The sequence below is a fragment of the Balaenoptera physalus genome (genome assembly GCF_965194825.1).
Source record: "Balaenoptera physalus genome assembly, chromosome: 8".
Lineage (NCBI taxonomy): Eukaryota > Metazoa > Chordata > Mammalia > Artiodactyla > Balaenopteridae > Balaenoptera > Balaenoptera physalus.
In genome coordinates, this window is record NC_138887.1 from 86243637 (window position 1) to 86264866 (window position 21230).

General features: G+C 39.2%; 1 protein-coding gene across 3 annotated transcripts in view; it reads right to left on the reverse strand.

Moving 5' to 3' along the window:
* The window catches only part of DOCK4 (dedicator of cytokinesis 4), a 490817-nt gene that overhangs the window by 16268 nt on the left and 453319 nt on the right, over positions 1–21230 (reverse strand). For all 3 annotated transcript variants that reach the window (XR_014266607.1, XM_082472224.1, XM_082472223.1), the window contains exons 38-43: positions 20316–20420; positions 15026–15167; positions 13497–13663; positions 10667–10753; positions 2369–2545; positions 1558–1641 (exon numbers count right to left, since the gene is read on the reverse strand). Coding sequence is in view for 2 of the 3 variants with exons in the window: in XM_082472224.1 (XP_082328350.1) it covers positions 1558–1641; positions 2369–2545; positions 10667–10753; positions 13497–13663; positions 15026–15167; positions 20316–20420 (762 nt within the window). In the remaining variant the exon portion in view is untranslated. The remainder of the gene's footprint in view (positions 1–1557; positions 1642–2368; positions 2546–10666; positions 10754–13496; positions 13664–15025; positions 15168–20315; positions 20421–21230) is intronic.

Here is a 21230-nt window from a genome sequence, read left to right on the forward strand (position 1 = left end):
GTGGCTCTCTGCAGCAGAGGCAATGCCGGAGGACCTGAGAGCCTAAGGTGTCTTCTAGCAGGTAGGGCCACAACTCCCTTCTGGAAGGGGCACTGGGGCAGTGCATCTCCATGTCTACTAGACAGTTCTCTGAACCACCTCACAGAGTCCAGAGGACGGTGCCCAACCCCCTTCCTACGGTCCCACAAAGACATGTGACTTGCCCAAGGTCACATGGCAGTCACTTGCACGACATGGCCTATGATAGGATCTAATGCTTCCTAGGCCATAGCTCTTTCCACAAGGCCCCATGAACATAATCAGGCAGAATGTGGAGGAAGCCAAGGTCCCTCGATTTTTATTTTTCTTGAGAGACTTCTTAACCCTTTTGATTTTAACTCGAGGGAAAGAATTCAGTCAGACTGAATACAGCAGGTTAAGTATCCTGGGGTGAGGCAAATCACTCATAAGAGACTGTACTGGTAAAATACAGACTTTTAAAAATCAAAAAAGGCTAAAGTCGTTCCATAATCCTCAGTACTGGATAACTTAAGCTGCTCACTTCATTTCGAGAATCTACATCACTCCCAGGGCCACAATGAGAATTTAACTTATTCTATATTTCCTCGCAGGTCAACTTTAAGTAATTCCTCTCTCTTTTTCAGAATCTATACAACTGACCCTCTTCCAGCCATGGCCCTTGTCCATGGCCACTTCTCTCCCTTCAGTATTAAGTTTTGTGGACTAAGCCTTCAGAGCATAAAATATGAACTAAAACCAGATAACCCCGTCATTTCTTAATCCAAAACAGCATGTTTTATAATTTGGTATTATCAAGTGGAAAGAGATGCTTTTGTCACATTTTATCGTACATATTCCATTTTTCATGGGTATAAAATTTCCTATTGCACCCAGCCTCCCAACCATAATGTCTCCCACCTCAGAGGTTTTCAAACCATTTTCAGGCCAAGAGCTATCAAAAGGGGCACAGCAGGCAACAGATTTTTCACTCTGGTTCTTTGTACTTAATGGAACCAAAGAAATAAAAAACAACTATGCTTCTGTAACGTTGAAAATGATGAGGTTGTATCTAGTTTTGTCCATATCATATAATCTATAGGCTTAGTCTGCACAACAGGATACTTCTAAAGCAAAGGGTATTGACTGCCCACTTCCTTATTCTAACATTTAAATAAGAATCTCATTCATTCATTTACTTATTTATTCATTTTGAGTTAGCCTGAACTCATTTGACCCCAAAATCTTGAGTGAAAAGCTGGCATCAAGTCTTTGGGGAGACAGCATTCAGAGAACGTTCCAAGAGATTACATGAAGTTGTTTGTTGTAAGGGGCTACCATAGTCTACTCATTGGTTTTTATTTTTGTTTTGCATTAAAGTGGGAAGAAAACGTAGAAATTAGCAAATTGGGATATATTACGAGTGAATCTGTAACCCCTGACTGCTAGCTTTAGTTAGATCACTGATGTAGAAAACTATGTAGATGGGTCTCCAGTTAAGCAAGTATGTATCTACGCAGAAGAGGGGGAAGGAAGGTGATGGGCTTCTGCTCCCCTTACCTGCTCAAGCATCAGCTCTCTTAACCGTGCAATTTTCTCTCCATCTTCAGGGTGACTTAAGATATATTCTTTGACAAAGAATGCCTAGTAAGAGAAGGATTAGTCAGTTTACTTCAGGAGAGTTACAAAGGAAGTGAAAGACACCGTTGTTGTTTTTTAAAGCCATCTTTAAAGAAATGATACCATTATACACCACTTTTGGGGGGCAGACATAATGATTCTGAGTACGGTCAGCTGGTCAGATGGGAATATAAGGAAATGATTGTTAACAGGAGATCAGAAATTGTATAAACTTTGTATCTTTGGTAAAACAAATAGCAAATCCAAATCAATAAGCTTTATGACATTACATCCTAAAATAAACTGCCTTAAGACTCAGAATGATCAAGATGGTGGCCTCACCTTCCAAGCTACTGTAGCTTTCTGTTTAAAACTAAGACAGCAGATGAAAAATCCACTTAAAATATCTTCTAAACAAGATCAAATTTTTTTATGTCCAAGAACCAATCTTTGCTCAGGGAAGTGGGTTTAGGTAGACATTTATTAAACAATCCCGATACCCTCACTTCTTTTATTCATCCAAGAAAACACACACACACACACTTTTATCGTCAAAATATCACATTTTGGGAAACAAAGTGTGCATCACAAATGACTGTATGTTTGCTCTATCTAACAAAGAAATCTGCTTGTGTTAACTGTAGCCCTATGATAGCAGGCTGATGTGATGTGTGCATATTTTGAAAAAAGATTTCTGAAACCTTAAGAAATCACATATGACAACTTTCAAACGAAAATACCTAATCCTCACCTCTTGATACCTGGAAACTCCACCATTAACCGCAGCATCTATAACTCCATTCAGGCACATGGTCAGGGGATTAATATTCTGCATCTGTCTTGTCTGACACTGACTAATCAGAGTCTTCAGCTGCTGATTCTTATTTTCCAATACTTCAATTGCATTTTCAAGAGGACTCATTTCTACCTGAGAACAAATGAGCATAAATATATATTGGATTTTGTGACATTCAAGAAGAAAGACAAGGGACTTCCCTGGCGGTCCAGTGGTTAAGACTTCACGCTTCCACTGAATGGGGCACAGGTTCGACCCCTGGTCAGGGAACTAAGATCCTGTATCCCGCATGCCGTGAAGTATGGCCAAAAAAAAAAAAAAGAAAGAAAGAAAGAAAGAAAAGAAAAAAAGAAGAAGAAAGACAAATTAGATTATCCATGTTCTGAATTATCTGTGCTCCCCCTTGGTTCCCATCAATATCTCTACCAGGGGCCATAGTAGAATAGACAAGGATGTGGAAGACAAATTAGCTGTTTGTAAGGTCTGGGAAGAGAAGGTGATTATATTCATTGGTTGAAATGTGGTTTAGATAATCAGCACTCATCAATTACATATTAGCACTGCAACAATCAATTTAAACCTTAAAAGAAAATTCAAGCATGTCTTTTAAAACTTGTTTTTCTTTTCTTTTGAAGGCTAAGTGTTCAAGGGCCCTGCATATTATTAGCGCCTTTCTAGATACTTAATGCAAAGTACCACAGGAGATACAAAGATGCATTTACAGATCCTCTGATGTCAAGGAGATTTCAGCCTAGTTGGGAAGATGGAACATATGCCCATATGAACCCCATATGCATATATAACAGCACCATAAGGTGGCACAGGATGTCACACAGTTGGGAGTTATAGAAAATAAGATAATCATATATGCCGCAGGATCTATTTGTTGAAGGAGAGCCAAATAGAATCATAATGACTTAACAATTCTCGGTTATGCGAGGCCTAATTGTGAAAATGATGAAAGTGCTCTTCAAATGTGTAGCACTGTGACTGTTATTGTCACTGACGTTCTCTTTGAAGAGAAGGTCTGCTAAGCTCTCAGCTGTACAATAATTCAAGCTTACTGTAAGCACATTTCAATACTGGTTCTTTCAGTTAAGGAAATAGAGTTTTTAAAGGTCACTTAGATCATCTTAAACCAACACTGAAAAGTACTAGAATCATTTGACTATGTCAAAATTAAGAATATACATTCATCAAAGGACACAATAAAGGAGAAGGAAAGATAAACCAGAAAGTAGAAGATATTTGTAACATGTAAAACTGTCAAAGAGCCTATGTCCAGAATATATAAAGAACCCTTATACACCATTAAGAGAAAGGCAAACAGCCGAATTAAAAATAGGCAAAAAAAGTAGCCACTTTACAAAGGAAGAAACCCAAATGACCAGTAAACATATGAAAAGTGTTGAACCTCATCTGTGATCAAAGAAGTGAAAAATAATACCACAATGACATACTATTAAGCACTCACCAGTATGGCAAAAATAAATATGACACTAGCAAATGAGAGTGAGAATGTGAGCAACTGAATCTCTCAATTTCTGCTGTTGGAAGTTCAAATTGGTTCAATCACTTTGGAAAACAGTTTGGGATTATGTATTAAAGATGAAGATATCTATATATTATATGTTATGATCCAGCAATTCTACTCCTAGGCATATATCTGAGGAAAAGTATCTGTGTACATGTGTACCAGGAAACATGTACAAAAGTGTTCATAATCATCTCCAAAATCTGTATGTCCATCAAGAATAGAATGCATAAGCATATTGTAGTATACAATGGAATACTTTACAGCAATGAAAACAAACAAGTCACATATAATAACATGGACTAATGTTACAAATAATACTGAGTGACAGATGCAAGTTACAATAGAATATATACAGTATGACACTGTTATACAGGCATACCTCATTTTATTGTACTTTGCTTTATTGTGCTTCACAGATACTGTGTTTTTTTTTACAAATTGAGGGTTCACGGAACCCTCTGTTGAATAAGGCTGCTGGCCTCGTTTTTTTCAACAGCATTTGCTCACTTCATGTCTCTGTGTCACATTTTGATAATTCTCACAATATTTCAAACTTTTTCATTATTATATTTGTCATGGTGATCTGTGATCAGTGGTCTTTGATGTTGCTATTGCAATTGCTTTGGCATTTTTTTAGCAATATTTTTAAACTAAGGTATGTACATTTTTTTTTTTAGACATAATGCTATTACACACAGTACACTGCAGTATAGTATAAACATCACTTTTATATGCACTGGGACACCAACAAATCTGTGTGACTTGCTTTATTGCGGTGGGCTAGAACCGAACCCGCACCGTCTGCAAGGTATGCCTGTTCAAAACCAGGCAAAACTAAACTGACTTGTTTAAAGAGGCATATACAGGTAATAAACGAGGCAAGGGAGTGGATACCATAAAAGTTATGATAAGGGAGGCAGTAGTAATTGGGAAAGGATACACGGGAGGCCTGTAGGGTGCTACTGGCAATGTTCTGTTTCTTTACCTGAGTGGTGGTAAACAGGACTTTATTTTCCAATTATTTAGGACATTAAACTTTTGTTTTATGATCACAAAAGCTAAATCATAAGGAAGAAGTCTGAGAGCTCTGATGAACTGAAAGTTAAAAAGTGAACAAAACATCTTAGAAACAGAAAGTAGAACAGTGGTTGCCAGGTGCGGGGGGAGGGGGAAAGGGAAATTGTTCAATGGATGGTGCACAACAGCGTGCTATAGTTACTACCACTGTACTATACAGTTAAAAGTGGTTATGATGGTGACTTTTGTGTATTTTTGACCACAACTAAAAAAATTCATGCTCAACATTATAGATTCAAATGCTATTAATACGAAGGAATTTAAAAAATAAACAAAATACAATAAACACAGACAAAAGACAAATAATAACTTGGGAAAATATTTCCAACATGTATTTCAGCTGAATTATTAATATATCTCAAATACTGAAGAAAACTACACAAAGAATATAATCAGTGCATTCGCAAAAAAAGAGTCAATAAATATATGAAAACATATCATCTCCACTAGCACTCAACAAATGCCAAAAAAAAAAATCAACCCTACTGTGATCATTTTTGATCTATTATTTGGAAATTTTAAAATAATATTCAACAGCCAGTGCTGAAGAGAATGCTGGGAAAATGGTTATTTCCAAGAACAGCTGTATACTCCAGACAGGGCATAAATTGATACATGCCATTGCTGATCAATGAATCAAAGGTTATACCGTGGACCCTTTGATAGCTCAATTCACTTCTAGGGAAATTATTCTAAGGAGATGATTAAAGAAGTGTGCAAAGAATAATGTGTAAAAATGTTCATCAAGGAATTATTTTCCTTTATTCCCAGTTTGTGATCCTTAATTCCCATTTACCACTAAAAAGAATCAGGAGTCATTGGAGAAATGGTTGCTTTTGGGTCTGGGGCAGGATTGTACAAGTGAACCTGGACTACCCAGCCATACCAGTAAGCAAGGAAGGCAGCTGGAGGAAGGCATTAGAGCAGCTGGCCTGTGGTCCATTTACTCTCTTTACTGGAGGGATGTCCTTGGGGAACAGAAAAGAAAGCAGGTGACCTGGTCTTATCTCCCTGTCAATTGAACCTTCAAATAAAATAAGACTAACTGCTAGGAGGAAGAGATGGTATCTATGGAATGCCCTTAGCAGGAAGTCCCCAGCTAAAGGATTGCTTACAGTAAATAAACCCAGAGTCCATAAGGCACACGTCCCTAGAGAATGTCCCAGAGAAGTTTGACAACTCTCTGGAGTATAAAATGGAATATTTCACAATTTAAATTTCATAATTGAAACGTGCCCTTTGTATGAGGAACTCCGTGAACTTCACTTAGACACTCTGTCTCTTAATCAGGATTATTACTGATGTGGAGAAGAAGGATGTGGAGGACAAGACTTGAGGTCTCAGATGTCTCTCTGGTTCATCTGAGCCTCCTGATTGCCTGAAAGTTATTAGTAAAGCTTGATGCTGATTCCTATGCTTGATCTGACAATCCGGTCCTGTGTGTTAGCTCAGTAACAAAGACAACTTGGATACTGTCAAAAAGACTGAGGAACCAATTTGAAGAGGCTCCCAATGGGCAAAATGGAACAATTTGAAAAATAATAAGAGTCATAATTGCAATGGATTGAAACAAAACAAACACGTTTAAATCCATGAGTTACTACTGATACTAAAACCCAAACTAACCAAACAAAACCCTCTTTGGTCACTTTTATAGGGTGTTAGGGAACCAAATTATTATCTTGAAAACTGGTAGGGGAATTCCACGGTGGTCCAGTGGTTAGGATTCCGCACTTTCACTGCTGAGGGTGCCCTCTGTATGAGGAACCAGGGTTCAATCCCTGGTCGGGGAGCTAAGATCCCACAAGCTGCATGGTGTGGGGGAAAAAAAAAAGAAACCATGACAACTGGTAAATCAAAGGAAAGAATAGAGCATTATCCTTCCTTTCCTATACCTTAGGGTAATCAAATCGGTGATGAGGGCATGTTTCTCTTTACACAAGTATTCCAATCAACAAACAAAGAAAGAACGATGAAATATCACCATTTTGTAACCCTTAAGAGATGACTGGATGGGGGCAACGAGTATCACTGGCTGCCAACCAGAGCATATAACACCACCCATGAAGTAGTCTTGCAAAAAATGAAAAAATAAAAAATGAAAACAAAACAACATCTTATCAAGCTTCTAGATCTAACTGCTAATTTACAAAAAAAAAATAGGAACAAAGAAACATGTTAAATGATCCCACTGATTCACAGTCTGCAAAATCCATACTTAAGGAAACACTTCAGGATAAACAACCTGGATTCTTTAACAAAAAAACTGCAAGGAAAAAAAATTAATACGGGGGAACCTACAGATCAAATGGGATCTAGGAGGTATTTCAACCAATTTCAATGTGTGGCCCTTATTTGGGACCAGATTCAAACAACAGATGACAAAAACAAACAAAAACCTATAAAATAAAGACTTGGAGAACTGTGAATAAACTGGATATTTTATGATCATGGAATTATTGTTAAAATTTTTAGATGGAATAATGGTATTATGGTTATGTTTTTGGTTAATATACAGACTAAAATATTCTTACATAGCTGAAATGATGTCTGAGATTTACTTCAAAATAAGCCAGTGTGAAAGGGAATGGAAGGAAGTGTAGATGAAACAAAATTGGCCTTTTTGATAGCTGGTGAAATAAAATGATGGGTAAACCAGGTTCATTATATATTTTCTCTATTTTTATTTGATATAACTTTAGTTTAAAAAGGACACTGGGGCTGTGTACAGAAGTGACTGCAGCAGGGGGAGGGCAGAAGGGCACAAGGTGACCTCTTAGACTACTGCAGAAATCAGGCACTAGATGGCACTATCAGTAGGGAGGTGAGGGGTGGTCGGATTCTGGGTAATTTTGAAAGTATATAGAGCCACACGATTTTCTGATGGATATAATGTGAAATGTGATGATACTGTCATTATCTTTAGAGTTTAAAAAATCATTATTTGTACATTCTATTTTATAGCTTTTTCATCTTGTTTAAAAATTTTTAAATAAGCTTACTTTTTAATCAAAAAAATAAATACCCTGTTTGTTTTGAAAACAATAAAAACAATTACTGAGTAAACAATTGTTCAAAGGCATTATCATCTTTGAAAGAATGGGAGAATATGTTCAACAGTATGTTCTGGGGTTACGATTTAGAGAATAAAGGCCCACAGTCTCATCTGAAATCTTTGCTGCTACATGTTTTCAGAACTCAGAATATTTCTGATTTTAGAAAGGTAACATAGGGTGCATATAGTATATTATGTAATCCTCAAGATGTGGAAACATCTTTTGGTATTCAGAATCTTTTAGATTCTGGCATGGCACATAAGGAATTTCAATTCAGTGTGGCATATATGTATTGAGTACCTACTCTGTGTCCAGATCTTCAGGACCTTCCACACTAGGAATTAAAGCAGTAAACCAGCTTTAATAGAAGGTGGGGATATGCCAGGCAGTGGGAATAAGAGAAAGACATGAGGTTGTCAGAAGTGGGCTGTGTTCAGGGAACAAAATAGCCCAGTTGGGTTTGTTCTGTTTGACAGAATATAAGATTGCATATTCTAATAAAGTAGGCAGCTGATGTTTGAAAGGTTGTGTTTAGTAATGCTCCTTTAATCATTATCTGCATGCTGCTTTTTATTAGAGGGGTGTATGTGTGTGTGTATATAATATTTCCAAGGTTAGGAACATTGGTGAGTGTCACAGAATTCAATGCTCTGGGTAGTAAGTAGCTGACAAAGCTCTCTGAATCATTAATGCAGCATGGATGACTAAGAACATTTCTGTGGGTTGGGCCCATGCCATTCAGCAGGAAGCATAACAATAAGACTTTCTGAGCACTGAATTCAGCAGCGTCTCCTCTTCCACGAAGGCCGCAGGGTCCACCATGTAAGTAACCAGCTTTGTGGACCCTTGACTCAGACCTGACAAGAACACAACCACACTGATGTAATCTGCTGGATTGAGTTCAATTTGTTAAGGGAGCTGTACGAATTTTTCCGCCCAGCAAAATGAAAATGCCATTAAATCCTTAGCGTGATTGAACAGGATAAGCTGAGGGTGGTTTCAATGCTTAGAGAGACTTCAGGTAGGATAAGCCATTCTTGGAAGACAATTTGGGCAAGAACTGCTCTTTCTTATTCATGGACAGAGTGGGCTTGTTACTTAAAAAAAGGAAGGGGTTAAATGATATTTTCACAATTGGCACATTTTCTATCAGCCAGAGGACAGTGGCTGGTCCCAGACACAATGGATATACCAAGGGTGGGAGAAGGGATGCTTGAGATTGCAGGGCTGTGGTTGACAGCAAGGTGCTGGCAGCTTGAAGAGCAGCCCAGGCACAGGGCGGGGTCTCACTCCGGATGTGGCTGCCTTAGGCAACCGCTCTCTCTGTTTCCACAACTGGGGACTGGAGCTGGGAGGCGTGCTTTACAACCCGAAGGCTTCTTGGGTGCTGTGGTTTCCAGGTTCTATAATGACACCCGCTGATTTCTCCACTGGTGCCCAGGGAGACTATCACAGCAGCATGCCTTCTACTGTGAACTGTGACAGCGCGGACTTACTGTGTGTCAGATACTGTGCTGGGGCTTGACACTGGCTTCGTGTTGCCTATAAGGCTAGGAGTGATAAACATAACTGGCTTTGGAGTCAGAAAAATCTGGGTTCGAGTTTATCCTTTTTCAGTATCTTGCTACGGAACCTCTGGCAAAGGCTTTTAACCTCTTGTCAAAACGTGTGAAAATGGGGATAAGAATACACACCTCAGATGTGGAGAAATGAGAACCCTAGTCCACTGCTGGTGGGAATGTAAATTGGTTCAATCACCTTGGAAAATAGTATGGCGGTTCCTCAAAAGACTAAAAACAGAACCACCATATGATCCAGCAATGCCACTCCTAGCTATATAGCCAAAGAAAATGAAAATACTAATTCAAAAAGATAATGCACCTCAATATTCACAGCAGCATTGTGTACAATAGCCAAGATATACAAGCAATCCGAGTGTCCAGCCACAGATGAATGGATAGAGAAGATTTGAGATACACACACACACACACACACACACACAATGGAATATTACTGAGCCACAGAAAAGAATGAAATTCTGCCATTTGCAACAATGTGGATGGCCCTAGAGGGTATTATACTTAGTGAAATAAGTCAGACAGAGAAAGACAAATACTCTGTTACCTCTTATGTGTGGAATCTGAAAGTAAAATAAATGAATGTGTATAACAAAACAAACAGAAAAGAATACATACCTCGTAGCTTTGGTATGGTGATTAAATAAGTTAATGTGGATAACTTTCTTCCAGTGGCCTGGCACTGAAGGTAAGCAGTGAAGGTCACATAGCTAGAGTAGTTAGGAGACCTGGAATTCCAGTTCTTCTAACTCAAGGGCCCGAGGTGTTGACATGCTGCAGTCATAGCTATTTTTGAGGAATCCCTCTGGCTGGCTGGGCTAGGTCAATGGTAATGTTCCCCTTCCAGCTTTGGTCATAGCGGTCAATAAATATCACAAACATTCACTAACTTACTATGAGTGTTTCCAGGCACTTCGAGTCCAAAGCAGAAGCAATGAATATACAGCCTGACACCAGGTGAGCAACTGTGATGAGAAAGTTCTTGAGAATAAGCTCTGACACTTACCACTTCACGCTTCTCCACTTCAAACCAGCGGGAAATTCCGGGTAAACTCTGCACCAAGTATAACGATGTTCTCTCCACCCAGAGACTCTACGAAATACAAAACAAATTAAGTCCCTAAGTTACCTTTCTTTCTAGTTACTGAGCTATGACTAATGTTTGCCGTTCAGTTTTATCAAGTTTTCGGTTTTTGTCAGCTTTAGTATTCATTCCAGCACTTTGGCAACCCCTTTGCACTCAGGAAGCTATCACAGTAAGACACACTGAAGCTTATGTAAATTTCATTGTATATCATCTGAAACTTTTTTCTGTGTAGAATAAATCATCTACTCCAGACAGCAAGCTTAAAAATATAAAAACAGGTCATCACATTATCTTCTTTACTATTTCCTCTAAGTTTCTAATTTAAACTCTCTCCACTCTGCAAGGGGTCTAGCCATTTTTATTTGGAAGAGGTAAGTAGTAGTATCAGCTATTCGACCCGGGATTAGAATAACAGAATCCTCAAGGAGGAAAGGACTTTAGGAATCACATAGCCTGATCTTTCTGTTTTAAAGATGACAACACTAAGTCTCCAAGAGGCATGTGACCTGCTCAAAGCTACATTCCCGTCACCTGTAGAGCTGCCCCTAGGACCCCTGCGCTAGAACTTCCGACTTCTCCATTGCTACAGGCACTGTGCCACGTTTTCTTGTGCCAACATTCACTGCTGCGATCCAGGAGGATCTGTATTTAAGAGCCAGGGCTCCCCTGGCCAGGATGAACACCCCCGTGACACGTGAAACCATGGCTGCCTTTGGTAAGAGCTGCTGCTGACGACGACTTTCTCTTTTGTCAACCAGGCTTCTGGAGGCTTCTGCATCTCTGCCTCGTGTTTCTTACTTAAACAAAGCGTACTCCTGCGTGGATAATAAACTTGACGAAATTCCTGAAACAGTGCCATTTCTTCAACAACAAAAACAAATGGAAGGATTTCTTTGTGCCAGCCAAGACCTACTGCAATGAATAGGGCAGAGGCCTGGTGACAGGGGCCCCCGCGTGCTCTGCTGGTGACAGGGGGGTAAGCAGATCAAGAAGGGTTCAGGGAGAAGAGAAAGGAATGCTCCAGGTGCTGGGGGAAAACAGAGGAGAAAGCAGGCGTGCCCAGCATCCTGTGGGAGGAGGACAGCGCTTCTCAGAGGAGGTGACACGTGAGCAGAATTTTGAAGAGTGAGTAGGAGTTTGCCAGGCAGAGAGCGGGGGAGACGGCGCAGGCAGCAGGAAGCAGCAGGCGCAGAGACGCGAGCGGCTTGTGAAAGGGCATGGCAGGAGATGGAGGGAGAAGCTGGGTGCTGCAGGAGCTGACGGCGAGGGTGGGTGAGTGGGCTGCGGTGGAGATGAAGCTTCTGCAAGGGCAGTTTGGAGCCCGATGCTGAGGGCTGTGAGCACAGGAGGAAGGAGCCAGGTTTATTTATTTATTTTAGGAGGGTTGCTACAACACTGATAAATATTTAACGTGATGGCCAAGAGGAAATGTGGTGCAGCGGAAGAAGCAATGGAGACGGCATCAGAAGGTGCGGGTTCTAGTGCAGGGTCTGGGGTAATCAGAACGCCACTCTGAACAAGTCATCTGTCCAACTCTGGTGGATCTTGGACTTTTTATCTACTGGGAACTTGCAATGAAAACTATATTATACATTAATGATCTTTAATTGGTTTTGGAAGACCAAAAGAAAAATTAAGGTATCCAAAAGGAATAGAAAATGGTCATGGAGCTTTTCAATAACATCCTAGTGCTATTTTCCAATGGTTTCCTGGCCTTGATATTTAACCCCTCAACCTCCTTGCCCAAAGGACTATGCTTTGCTCAGTCCCATCATAACACTGCAAAACTATCCAGCTTTCCCTCTGATCACTTGGCTGTGAGTAACTCCTGAAGTTACTGCTGGGAGCACTGGGGACTGACACTTAGGCAGGGGTGACAAGGCAAGTTCACATCAGACAATCATAGCTGATAGGAGAACATTTCCCAGCTTAAGCAGAGACGCTGTGATGAAAGAAGCTAAGCCAAGTCACCCACAATCCTACATTCATTTTACATTCTCTGTTTAGGGGGAAATACTGACTAACTGGGGATCTGTGTAGTCTCACTTTGTCACTGTTATCAAGGAAAGAGCAGATTATAATTTATCGGTGGAACAATCTTGCCCCTTTCCCCCAGGGTGGCTGTGAGAAACCTTGCCCCTTCCGGCTGAGAGAGAATTAGCAAGGCATATCGGAACTACTGAGGATGGAGAACTCAACCCATGCAAACAGTCTATGGTTTGTTTTTATTCTGGCTCCTCTCAGAAGTCCTAGTTACACAGCATTCTAATAAGAAAATGCAGCAAAAGACAGCACAGAACTCTCCCACTGCACCAGCAGGCTCCCCAGTGGTTCTGTCTCAGAATCCCCTGTTCCTTCAGTATCCTTTACTCACGGCAGTCTCTTGTAACTGAGAATAAATATCCTGAGGTTCCCACAGTTGGTTAAACATGAATGAATGAGAGGACTGAGATGAACCATGAGAGCTCAAAAACTGGACCGAGGACCACTGCCATTAAAATTGTCATAAACTTCAGGGCCTCCTCTATGACCCAATGAGTCAGAATTCCTGGGCTAAGAAATCTGCTTGATTAGAAAGCACCCCATGTCACCCTGTTACATGGTAGAGTTTGAGAACAACTAGACCACATGATTTCTGGTCCCTTCTAGCTTTATCACTTGACTCTGAGTAAATATTTATCAAGCATTTTGCTCCCAGGAGTTCACAGTCTATCTGAGGAAACCGCGTGTCATAAGAACGGCCTAGTACCTTGAATTCATTCTCCTTATCTTTAGTGCCTTTGTGAAATGGTCTGTCGTAGCGGAATTTCCAGATGTGATTCACTTTATAGAAACTTTTGATGTTGTCCGGGACACCCTCTCTCTGCAGGACCTCCTGGCTCTCCGGGATGGGAGTCACGGCGTATATCTGCAAATCTAGGATTCAAGAGTCAAGGAGGGGACCTGACTTGGCAAACTCCGTGGAAGTCTGGCTCGAGCTGAGCTGTGGCAGAGAGAAGAGGATGGGAAACAATCTGGTGTTTCTATTTGGAGCCAAGTCAAAACTGCCAAGAAGGTACCAAGAACTCGGTTCGTAGCAAATCACCTCTCAAACTACAAGCCTTAAAGTAGTTTTACATAGGTCATTCTGACAAAGTATCAGTTTGAAATTTCTATGTCCTGTGAATTTATTTATCATTGATTTTTTTTCTTTTTGGTTGGGGGTGGGTAGGAATGGCTTGGATCTCACATACTCAGGATTGTTTTAATTTTAATCCTTGGTCATGAGACACTCATCTTTAGTGCACATATGGTCTTTTTAAAATTTGTTTGTTTGTAAAACAATGTACAAATACCCATGCAACCAAAGACAGTAACCAGTACTGATAGTAACTCATACGCTCCTGTCTCCAGCCTTCCCACATTTGTGGTATCCACTCTCTCAAATCTTGTATTGATAAGCAGAGTGTTTAGTTGTAGTTGATACTTTAAAAAACTACTTTAAAGGCTATCACATTTATTTGTATGTTTACCTTCTTCTCTTCTCATTCAAAGAAGGATAGCAAAATTTTTTCCTTACATAACTTCTTGCTTCTGGTGCATTTAAGTTTCTACTTTGAAATGGCATCTGTAATTTTCAGGGGGAGTTTCTGGTCTTCTTTAAGATCATCAGTTTCAGAAAAAGACAGAGGAATTCAGAAAAGAGTGCTGGGGTGAATTCCCTTTGCCTCTAATGCCTGGGTAATTTCAGTTGCGTTGTTCATGTTTACACAATGGGAGTGTGTAATTATACAGCAATTATTAAATGATGAAGTGCTGTCCAGGATGCCATGGCTAAGAGTCCCTGGAAGATACAGGGGGTAACTCTCTCCCCTTCCATCCAGAATAAAAATAGCAAGGGAAAAGGGGGTAATGATATGTCCCAATAAACATAGTGCTATCATTTCCTTGAACTGAATTCAAGTAGTTTCTACAGGGGATGCCAGAGGAAAATTATTCTAAGGGAAATCCCTAAAAAGGAGCTTTAAAAGCAGGGCTGAGACACAGAAAAGTTGTAACTAAAAGGAGGAAAATTCCTTAACAGAATCCTTAAGGGATTTCTTTTCAACTAAATCATGAGAATAACTATCATAATTCTGTCTGGAAGGAGCTAACCTAAAATTAAGACGATGAGAAAGAGGGAGAGTAAGAACAGAGCTACTGAAAAGGGATCAGTAGTTGAACCACCTGCATGAAAATGCTCTGCAGCTAAAGGCCAGTGCGATCTAACTGGAATCCAGCCCTTCTAGGTGTGGATACACTGAGCTTCCGCCTGGAAGATGGTCTCGTCGGGCTGGTTGGCGTGCTGCATGGCGATGGCGTGGGGGAACTCGTTCAGCATTCTCTGCTGGAAGGCCTCCAGCCTTTCGTAGTCATGTCCTCGACACACAAACTCTTTATTCTGGAGGTGAAATCAGAAAAAAAAAGTTAGGACCATATAACTGGGTGCTTTAATTACAGAGAGAAGCCAAAATAAATGACACTGGCGGTAACTAAGCATAGGCCCAACATCAATAGACTATAACCAAAAAAATACACTGGAACAGTCTAAAGAATTTACCCAAATATTAAAAATGCAGAGCAAAGGTCATGAGCGTAACTCTCTATTGCTTTTGATAAGTTCCAGTAGCATGCCTCACTCTTCTGGGTTCACCTGCATGAGGTGCAAAGGGGCGTCTGATTCTCAGAGAACTGAAGCACAAAACAAAGCAATCCTGTTCCCTCCAAACGTTAGTGAACACATGTGTTACAGATTATTTTCATAAACTGGATATCAAAGTTAAGTGGATAAATTCTCAATTTGGAAGAAAGCAAAGGAAGTGCAAACTCTAAAAATACATTTTACTGCATTCTTTCTATAAAGGTCACTGAGATCAGCCTTAACGCGTTCATTCCTTGATCCTTCCATATAAAGGAAGACAAGGCCTGTCTGCATTCCAGCTCTCAACAGGGCTGGCACGGGAAGCTTCCCTGCCATCCCCAGTTCAGCTCAGCCTTCTGTAGCCAGGAATTCTGTTAACTGGCTGAAGCTAAGATTTGGGACTTTTAAGGTCTTGCTAAATGTTTGTCTGTTTTTGGTTTTGTTCTTACAATATGTATAAACATTCTGTGGTTAGGACTCTCTCTCACTGAGGAAAGAATGGTGAAGGTCATCCTTGATGGAGGCCACAGAGCTGGAAAGATGGGCACGTTTCTAACAAGTGCCTTCATGATTCCGTTATCGATAAGGAGGAACTCTTTCTGACAGTTTAATGATAATGAAATTATAATTGTTGAGCACAGTCATTGACTAGGCTCTCTGTACATACCTTATTTAACCCAAATAAACTTGAGAGGTTGTTACCTCTGCCCCCCCATTTTATAATTGGGAACTGAGGATCAAGATCGTTACATACTTTGTATGAGATTTAAGCTCAGGTCTGAGTCCAAGGCCTGAGCTCTCTCTGTTCTGAACATGGCCTGCTACGTCCAGGAAAAACTCCTAGGAGCTACTGAGACCAAGAAAGATTGTGGGATGACGTGCCTTGCAGATCTTTAAGAAATACAGTGATTTGTGGTCTGGGGAGTTAAGGCCCAAGGGTCTCAGTGTTTCTCAGCTCTGTGAGGTTTCTGTGATTGCGTCAAATGCCCCGAGGAAGAACTCTGGGCCAAAGTGAGGAAGTTAGAAACCACCCATGGGCAGAGGGCTCGGGGTTGCAGCTGAGAAAAAGCAGCTGCAGGCACACAGAGGAAATGACAGCAGGATTGGGTGCTGAGAACCTGCCACAATTCCCCACAAGCCTCTCACTGAATCACGATCCTTTGAAAAACACAAGCTAAGACAGACTCCCTAGAAATTAAGACCCCCCAAACAATCCTATATTTAAAACTTTCTCGATAGAAGTCATACCTTCTGAGGTTGTATTATTTGCTTTTTTTCTACTCAAAAGATAATCAACAAGGACCTACTGTATAGCACAGGGAACTCTACTCAATACTCTTTAATAACCTATATGGGAAAAGAATCTGAAAAAGAATAGATATATGTATATGTATAACTGAATCACTTTGCTGTACACCTGAAACTAATACAACATTGTAAATCAACTATACTCCAATATAAAATAAACTTCTTTAAAAAAGATAATAAGTTTGTTTGATAAAATAAGGCAATACATACCTTCCTGCATCTTACAGAAGTCCCCAAATAAATATCTGAATACTTGAAAAACTGAAACAGTTCTAAAAAAATGCTTATACATCACAACAGTTTGTAAAATCAGGGGAGTTCCTCTAAGCGTAAAGTCATTCAATGGTATTAAGAAATCATTTTGGAATAAACATAAATTTTGGGTCTGATATTTGAGTTTCTGAGAAATAAAGAGGAATTAAGCATTTCCTCCATCAATTTTTTTTTTTTAAACCACAGCTTTACTGAGATGTAGTTCATATACCATAAAATTCACCCTTTTGAAGTATGCAATTCAGTTGCTTTTAGTATATTCACAGAGTTGTGCAACTATCAGCACTATCTAATTTCAGATTATTTCCATTACCTCAAAAAGGAACTCATGCCCATTAGCAGTCACTCCCTAGTTCCCCTCCCCTCAGTCCTTGGCAACCACTAATCTATTTTCTGTTTCCATAGATTTGCCTATTCTGGACATTTCATATAAATGGAATTATATAACATGTGGCCTTTTGTGACTGGCTTCTTTCACTTATAATATTCTCAAGGTTCAACCATTTTGTAGCATATATCATTACCTCATTCCTTTCTTACTGCTGAATATTCCATTGTATAGCTGTACCATATTTTGTTTATCCATTCATCAGTGGATGGACATTTGGACAGTTTCCTTGTTTTGGCAATTATGAATAATGCTGCTATGAATACTCATGTACATGTCTTTGTGTGGCTCTATGTTTTCAATTCTCTTGATTATATATACCTAGGAGTGGAATTGCTGGGTCGTATTTATTAATACTTACTTTTTTTTAATCGTCTTTTTTTTTTTTTTTTTTTAAAGGAAATACATACCTGTGGTATAAAGAATTCCCAAATAGTACAGGGCATACAATAAAAAGTAAATCTTTTTCCCATCCTTGACCTCAGTCATTCTCCTTAGACAAATCATTATTCAAACATATTCTATGCATATAAAACATTGTCAACAAAGAACCCATTTTCCATGAGGGTAAAAAAAAACTACTTTGATCATACAATCATATAAATATATTAATTTATTTGAGCTTTAAATATTTTCTGGAAATTGATCAAACAATGAAAGGAAATTTTTAATGTTGATATTTGTTTTTAAATCAAAGAACAGACTAGAATCTGATTTCCTAAAAAAAGGTCTAGCCTCATGATTCCAAAGGGTACAGTGCTCTTTAGAAACCAATAGAGGGTGACCCTTCTCTTTCATTTTGAAGGAAATGCCATTTATTTCTAGAAAAGCTGTTTTCAAAAGAACAGTGATATAGAGATTGATTTATTCCAATTGACTTTTTAACAAAATTCATTTTATGAGCCGATGCAGTCCTCTAATTTGCTAAATTCCCTTTAAAATTATGGCTCCAAAATTGCTTCTGATTTTTAAAAACTTTACACTTTTAATTAACACTAATTGCACATACTAGATAGACATCTAGGATACTTCATAATACACTTGCTAGCTGAATTCAGAATTTGATCAGGGCTACAACACTTTTGTGGGCTGCTTTCTCTATAAAAAATATTAAAAATCATATTGTATGACTCATTTGGTATAAAGACAAATAGATGAATAATAATCTAATGTATAATATACATTATAATATATGCTATAACATTTTCTTTAACCTAAAAGTTCACTTTTTTCTGGGACTTTCCTGGCAGTCCAGTGGTTAGGACTTCACCTTCCAATGCAGGGGGTGTGGGCTCCATCCCTGGTCAGGGAGCTGAGATCCCACATGCCTCATGGCCAAAAAGCCAAAACATTAAAAAAAAAAAAAGAAGCAATATTTTAATAAATTCAATAAAGACTTTAAAAATGGTCCACATCAAAAAAAAAAAAAAGTTCACTTTTTTCTTCTGATTTTTAAAAGAAATTAAAACAGTTTTATGGGCCATCTAAGAATCATCTGGTCTCTAAACACTGTATCTACTGTGCATAATGGATCAGGTAGCCCTGAGTACGATAAGAAAACATCATCTTTGCATGATTTTGAGCCAAGAGAGGAAGGGTATCTGCAGCAGCAGAGTCATGTCTGGACCCTCCTGTGGGGTCTCGGCCCTCTGTGCTGCTCACAGCTCTAGAATGTCCTTCTTTCCCCTCAGAACTTGGACCCAGTAGTCTTTCAAATTCAGCATGTGTTCTGAGTTTGCCACGATTGTTTATTTGGAATCAAGTTTTCCTTTGTCTTCAGGCAGGTCCATCTGCAGAGCCAACAATGTGACCAGGTACGTCATGTGGCTCCTCTTTAATCCAACAAAGAGATTTTACTTATGTCTGCGTGGCACCCAAATACACGGTCATTTCAATCAGTTAAAGACGATCGATTTGTTATTTGAGCATTTGTTCTATGTAATACTAAATCAATCTTTGCCTATGGTGTTTGGGTATTTTATATATATATATGAATAAAGGTTTTATAAATATAAAACCTTTATTCTGAAAGGCAGGTTAAGTTAATGATTATTAAAGAAACAATGGAGTCAAATCTTTCTCCTCTCTGTTCGCCTTCAAGTACCCCCATCCTGTATCTATCCATAGGTACTGACAGTTAAAGCAAGGTATTTAGGGCAACACAAATACCAAAATATTTGTATATTGAGATTTAAAGTTTGTAATGAATTCACTCAATGTTACAAAATTATCCTAGACACTTCTCCTTAGTTGCTTGGGGAGGTGAATTTCCTCTCCCAACCAAAGCTTTTAGGTAAGCAAGTGTAAGTGGGATGTTACTTATCGAAATGTTATATAAGTATTCAAGCACATAAGAGACTACTCGGTACAGTGTGAACAACGGTGAGAATGGAATCAAGTATTTTACTATCCAGTAGGTACCTTAGAAAGTCTGGAAAATTTTCCTTTGTAGAAATAGTTTCTACTAGCAATAAATTGCATCTCTTTGCTGAGTGCCATTTAGCTTTTCACAGAATCGACTAGGCCAAACAATGCTCTTCACGTGATTCTGGAGGAAGAGTTTGCACATAATGTGAAACCGCTATGTTTTCTGCAACTCCGGCCATTTCTCTCTAATGTTAACTCTACGGAAACCGCATTCTGAAGAGAGACTCTCTATCACACAGGGGAAGCAACTGTAATTGCCAGAGACTGCTCATAAGATATAGTAAGCTTAGAAACTTAAGAAGAAAAATCAAATGATTGTTTGAAATCTTGGGAAATTACTCAAAACAAGTCATTCTAAATGAGTGTGTTTGCAAACTACAAAGTTAAAAGAAAATCTCATGACGTTATTTTACCCTGTCTTAAAAGGATAAAATGTCATTCAGATCTTAGTTTGCTTGATTGGGATATCTATATTGGAAGTATAAAAGCAAATTAAATAGTATATTACTTACTCTTAAGAAAAATGGAAATTTTTTCCCATAAAATCCAACTCTGAAGAACTCTGGTTCAAGACGTTGCTGGTCCATAATTTTGTCATACAAAGAGGCTTCCATCATCTAGCAAAGAACAGGGGAAACTTTAATCATTTTATCTCATCTTTTAGCTCTACCACCTTATAGAAGAGGATATTTCTTCTATAAAAAGGAGAACATCATTTTAGTTCAGTTTGCAGAAAAGAAGGTTTGACTCCCTTTCTGTGCTTTAAGGCAGGGATCAGCAAACTTACTCTGTAAATGACTAGATAAAATAAAATATTTTAGGCTTTGCAGGCCACATGGTCCCTGTCACAACTACTCAATTCCGCGAGGCACACAGGCTGCAGTTTCCTGACCCCTGCTTTAAAGGATCGAGTATATTATTACGTGTTCTCACTAGAGAGGATGATTTCTATGCACCTGGTCTATCGAGGAAATATTTTCTTCACAATAAGATAAAAATTAACATGAACTGTTCGAGGCAAATTCTGGAGAATTCTCGTACTCACCTGTGGACTCGGTTTTCCTGGGCCATGGAAATTTGGGACATTTGGAAGGTGCAACCTTGTACAGGTTGGACAGGGATAAACCAATAAACCAAACCAACGGGGGCCCATAGAGCAAAGTGCTGTCTGGGCTGAAAGCTCTTAAGTGTGTCTTTGACAAGGTTGGAACTACAAAGTACATAAAGCTTATGGTTTCCCATTCATGGTATTATTATCCCCAGGGTTTCCACAGAAAGACTAATATTTCACTTGCAAACATTCCCCCTTCCCCCGCCCCCAGTAACAGCACCCAAAAGAGCAGTTGGCGTGAAGTGCAATGCTTTGGGTTTATAAAAATCTTAGTGACTATGGCACCCAAGGGCTCTAACGGGTAAACACTGTAACC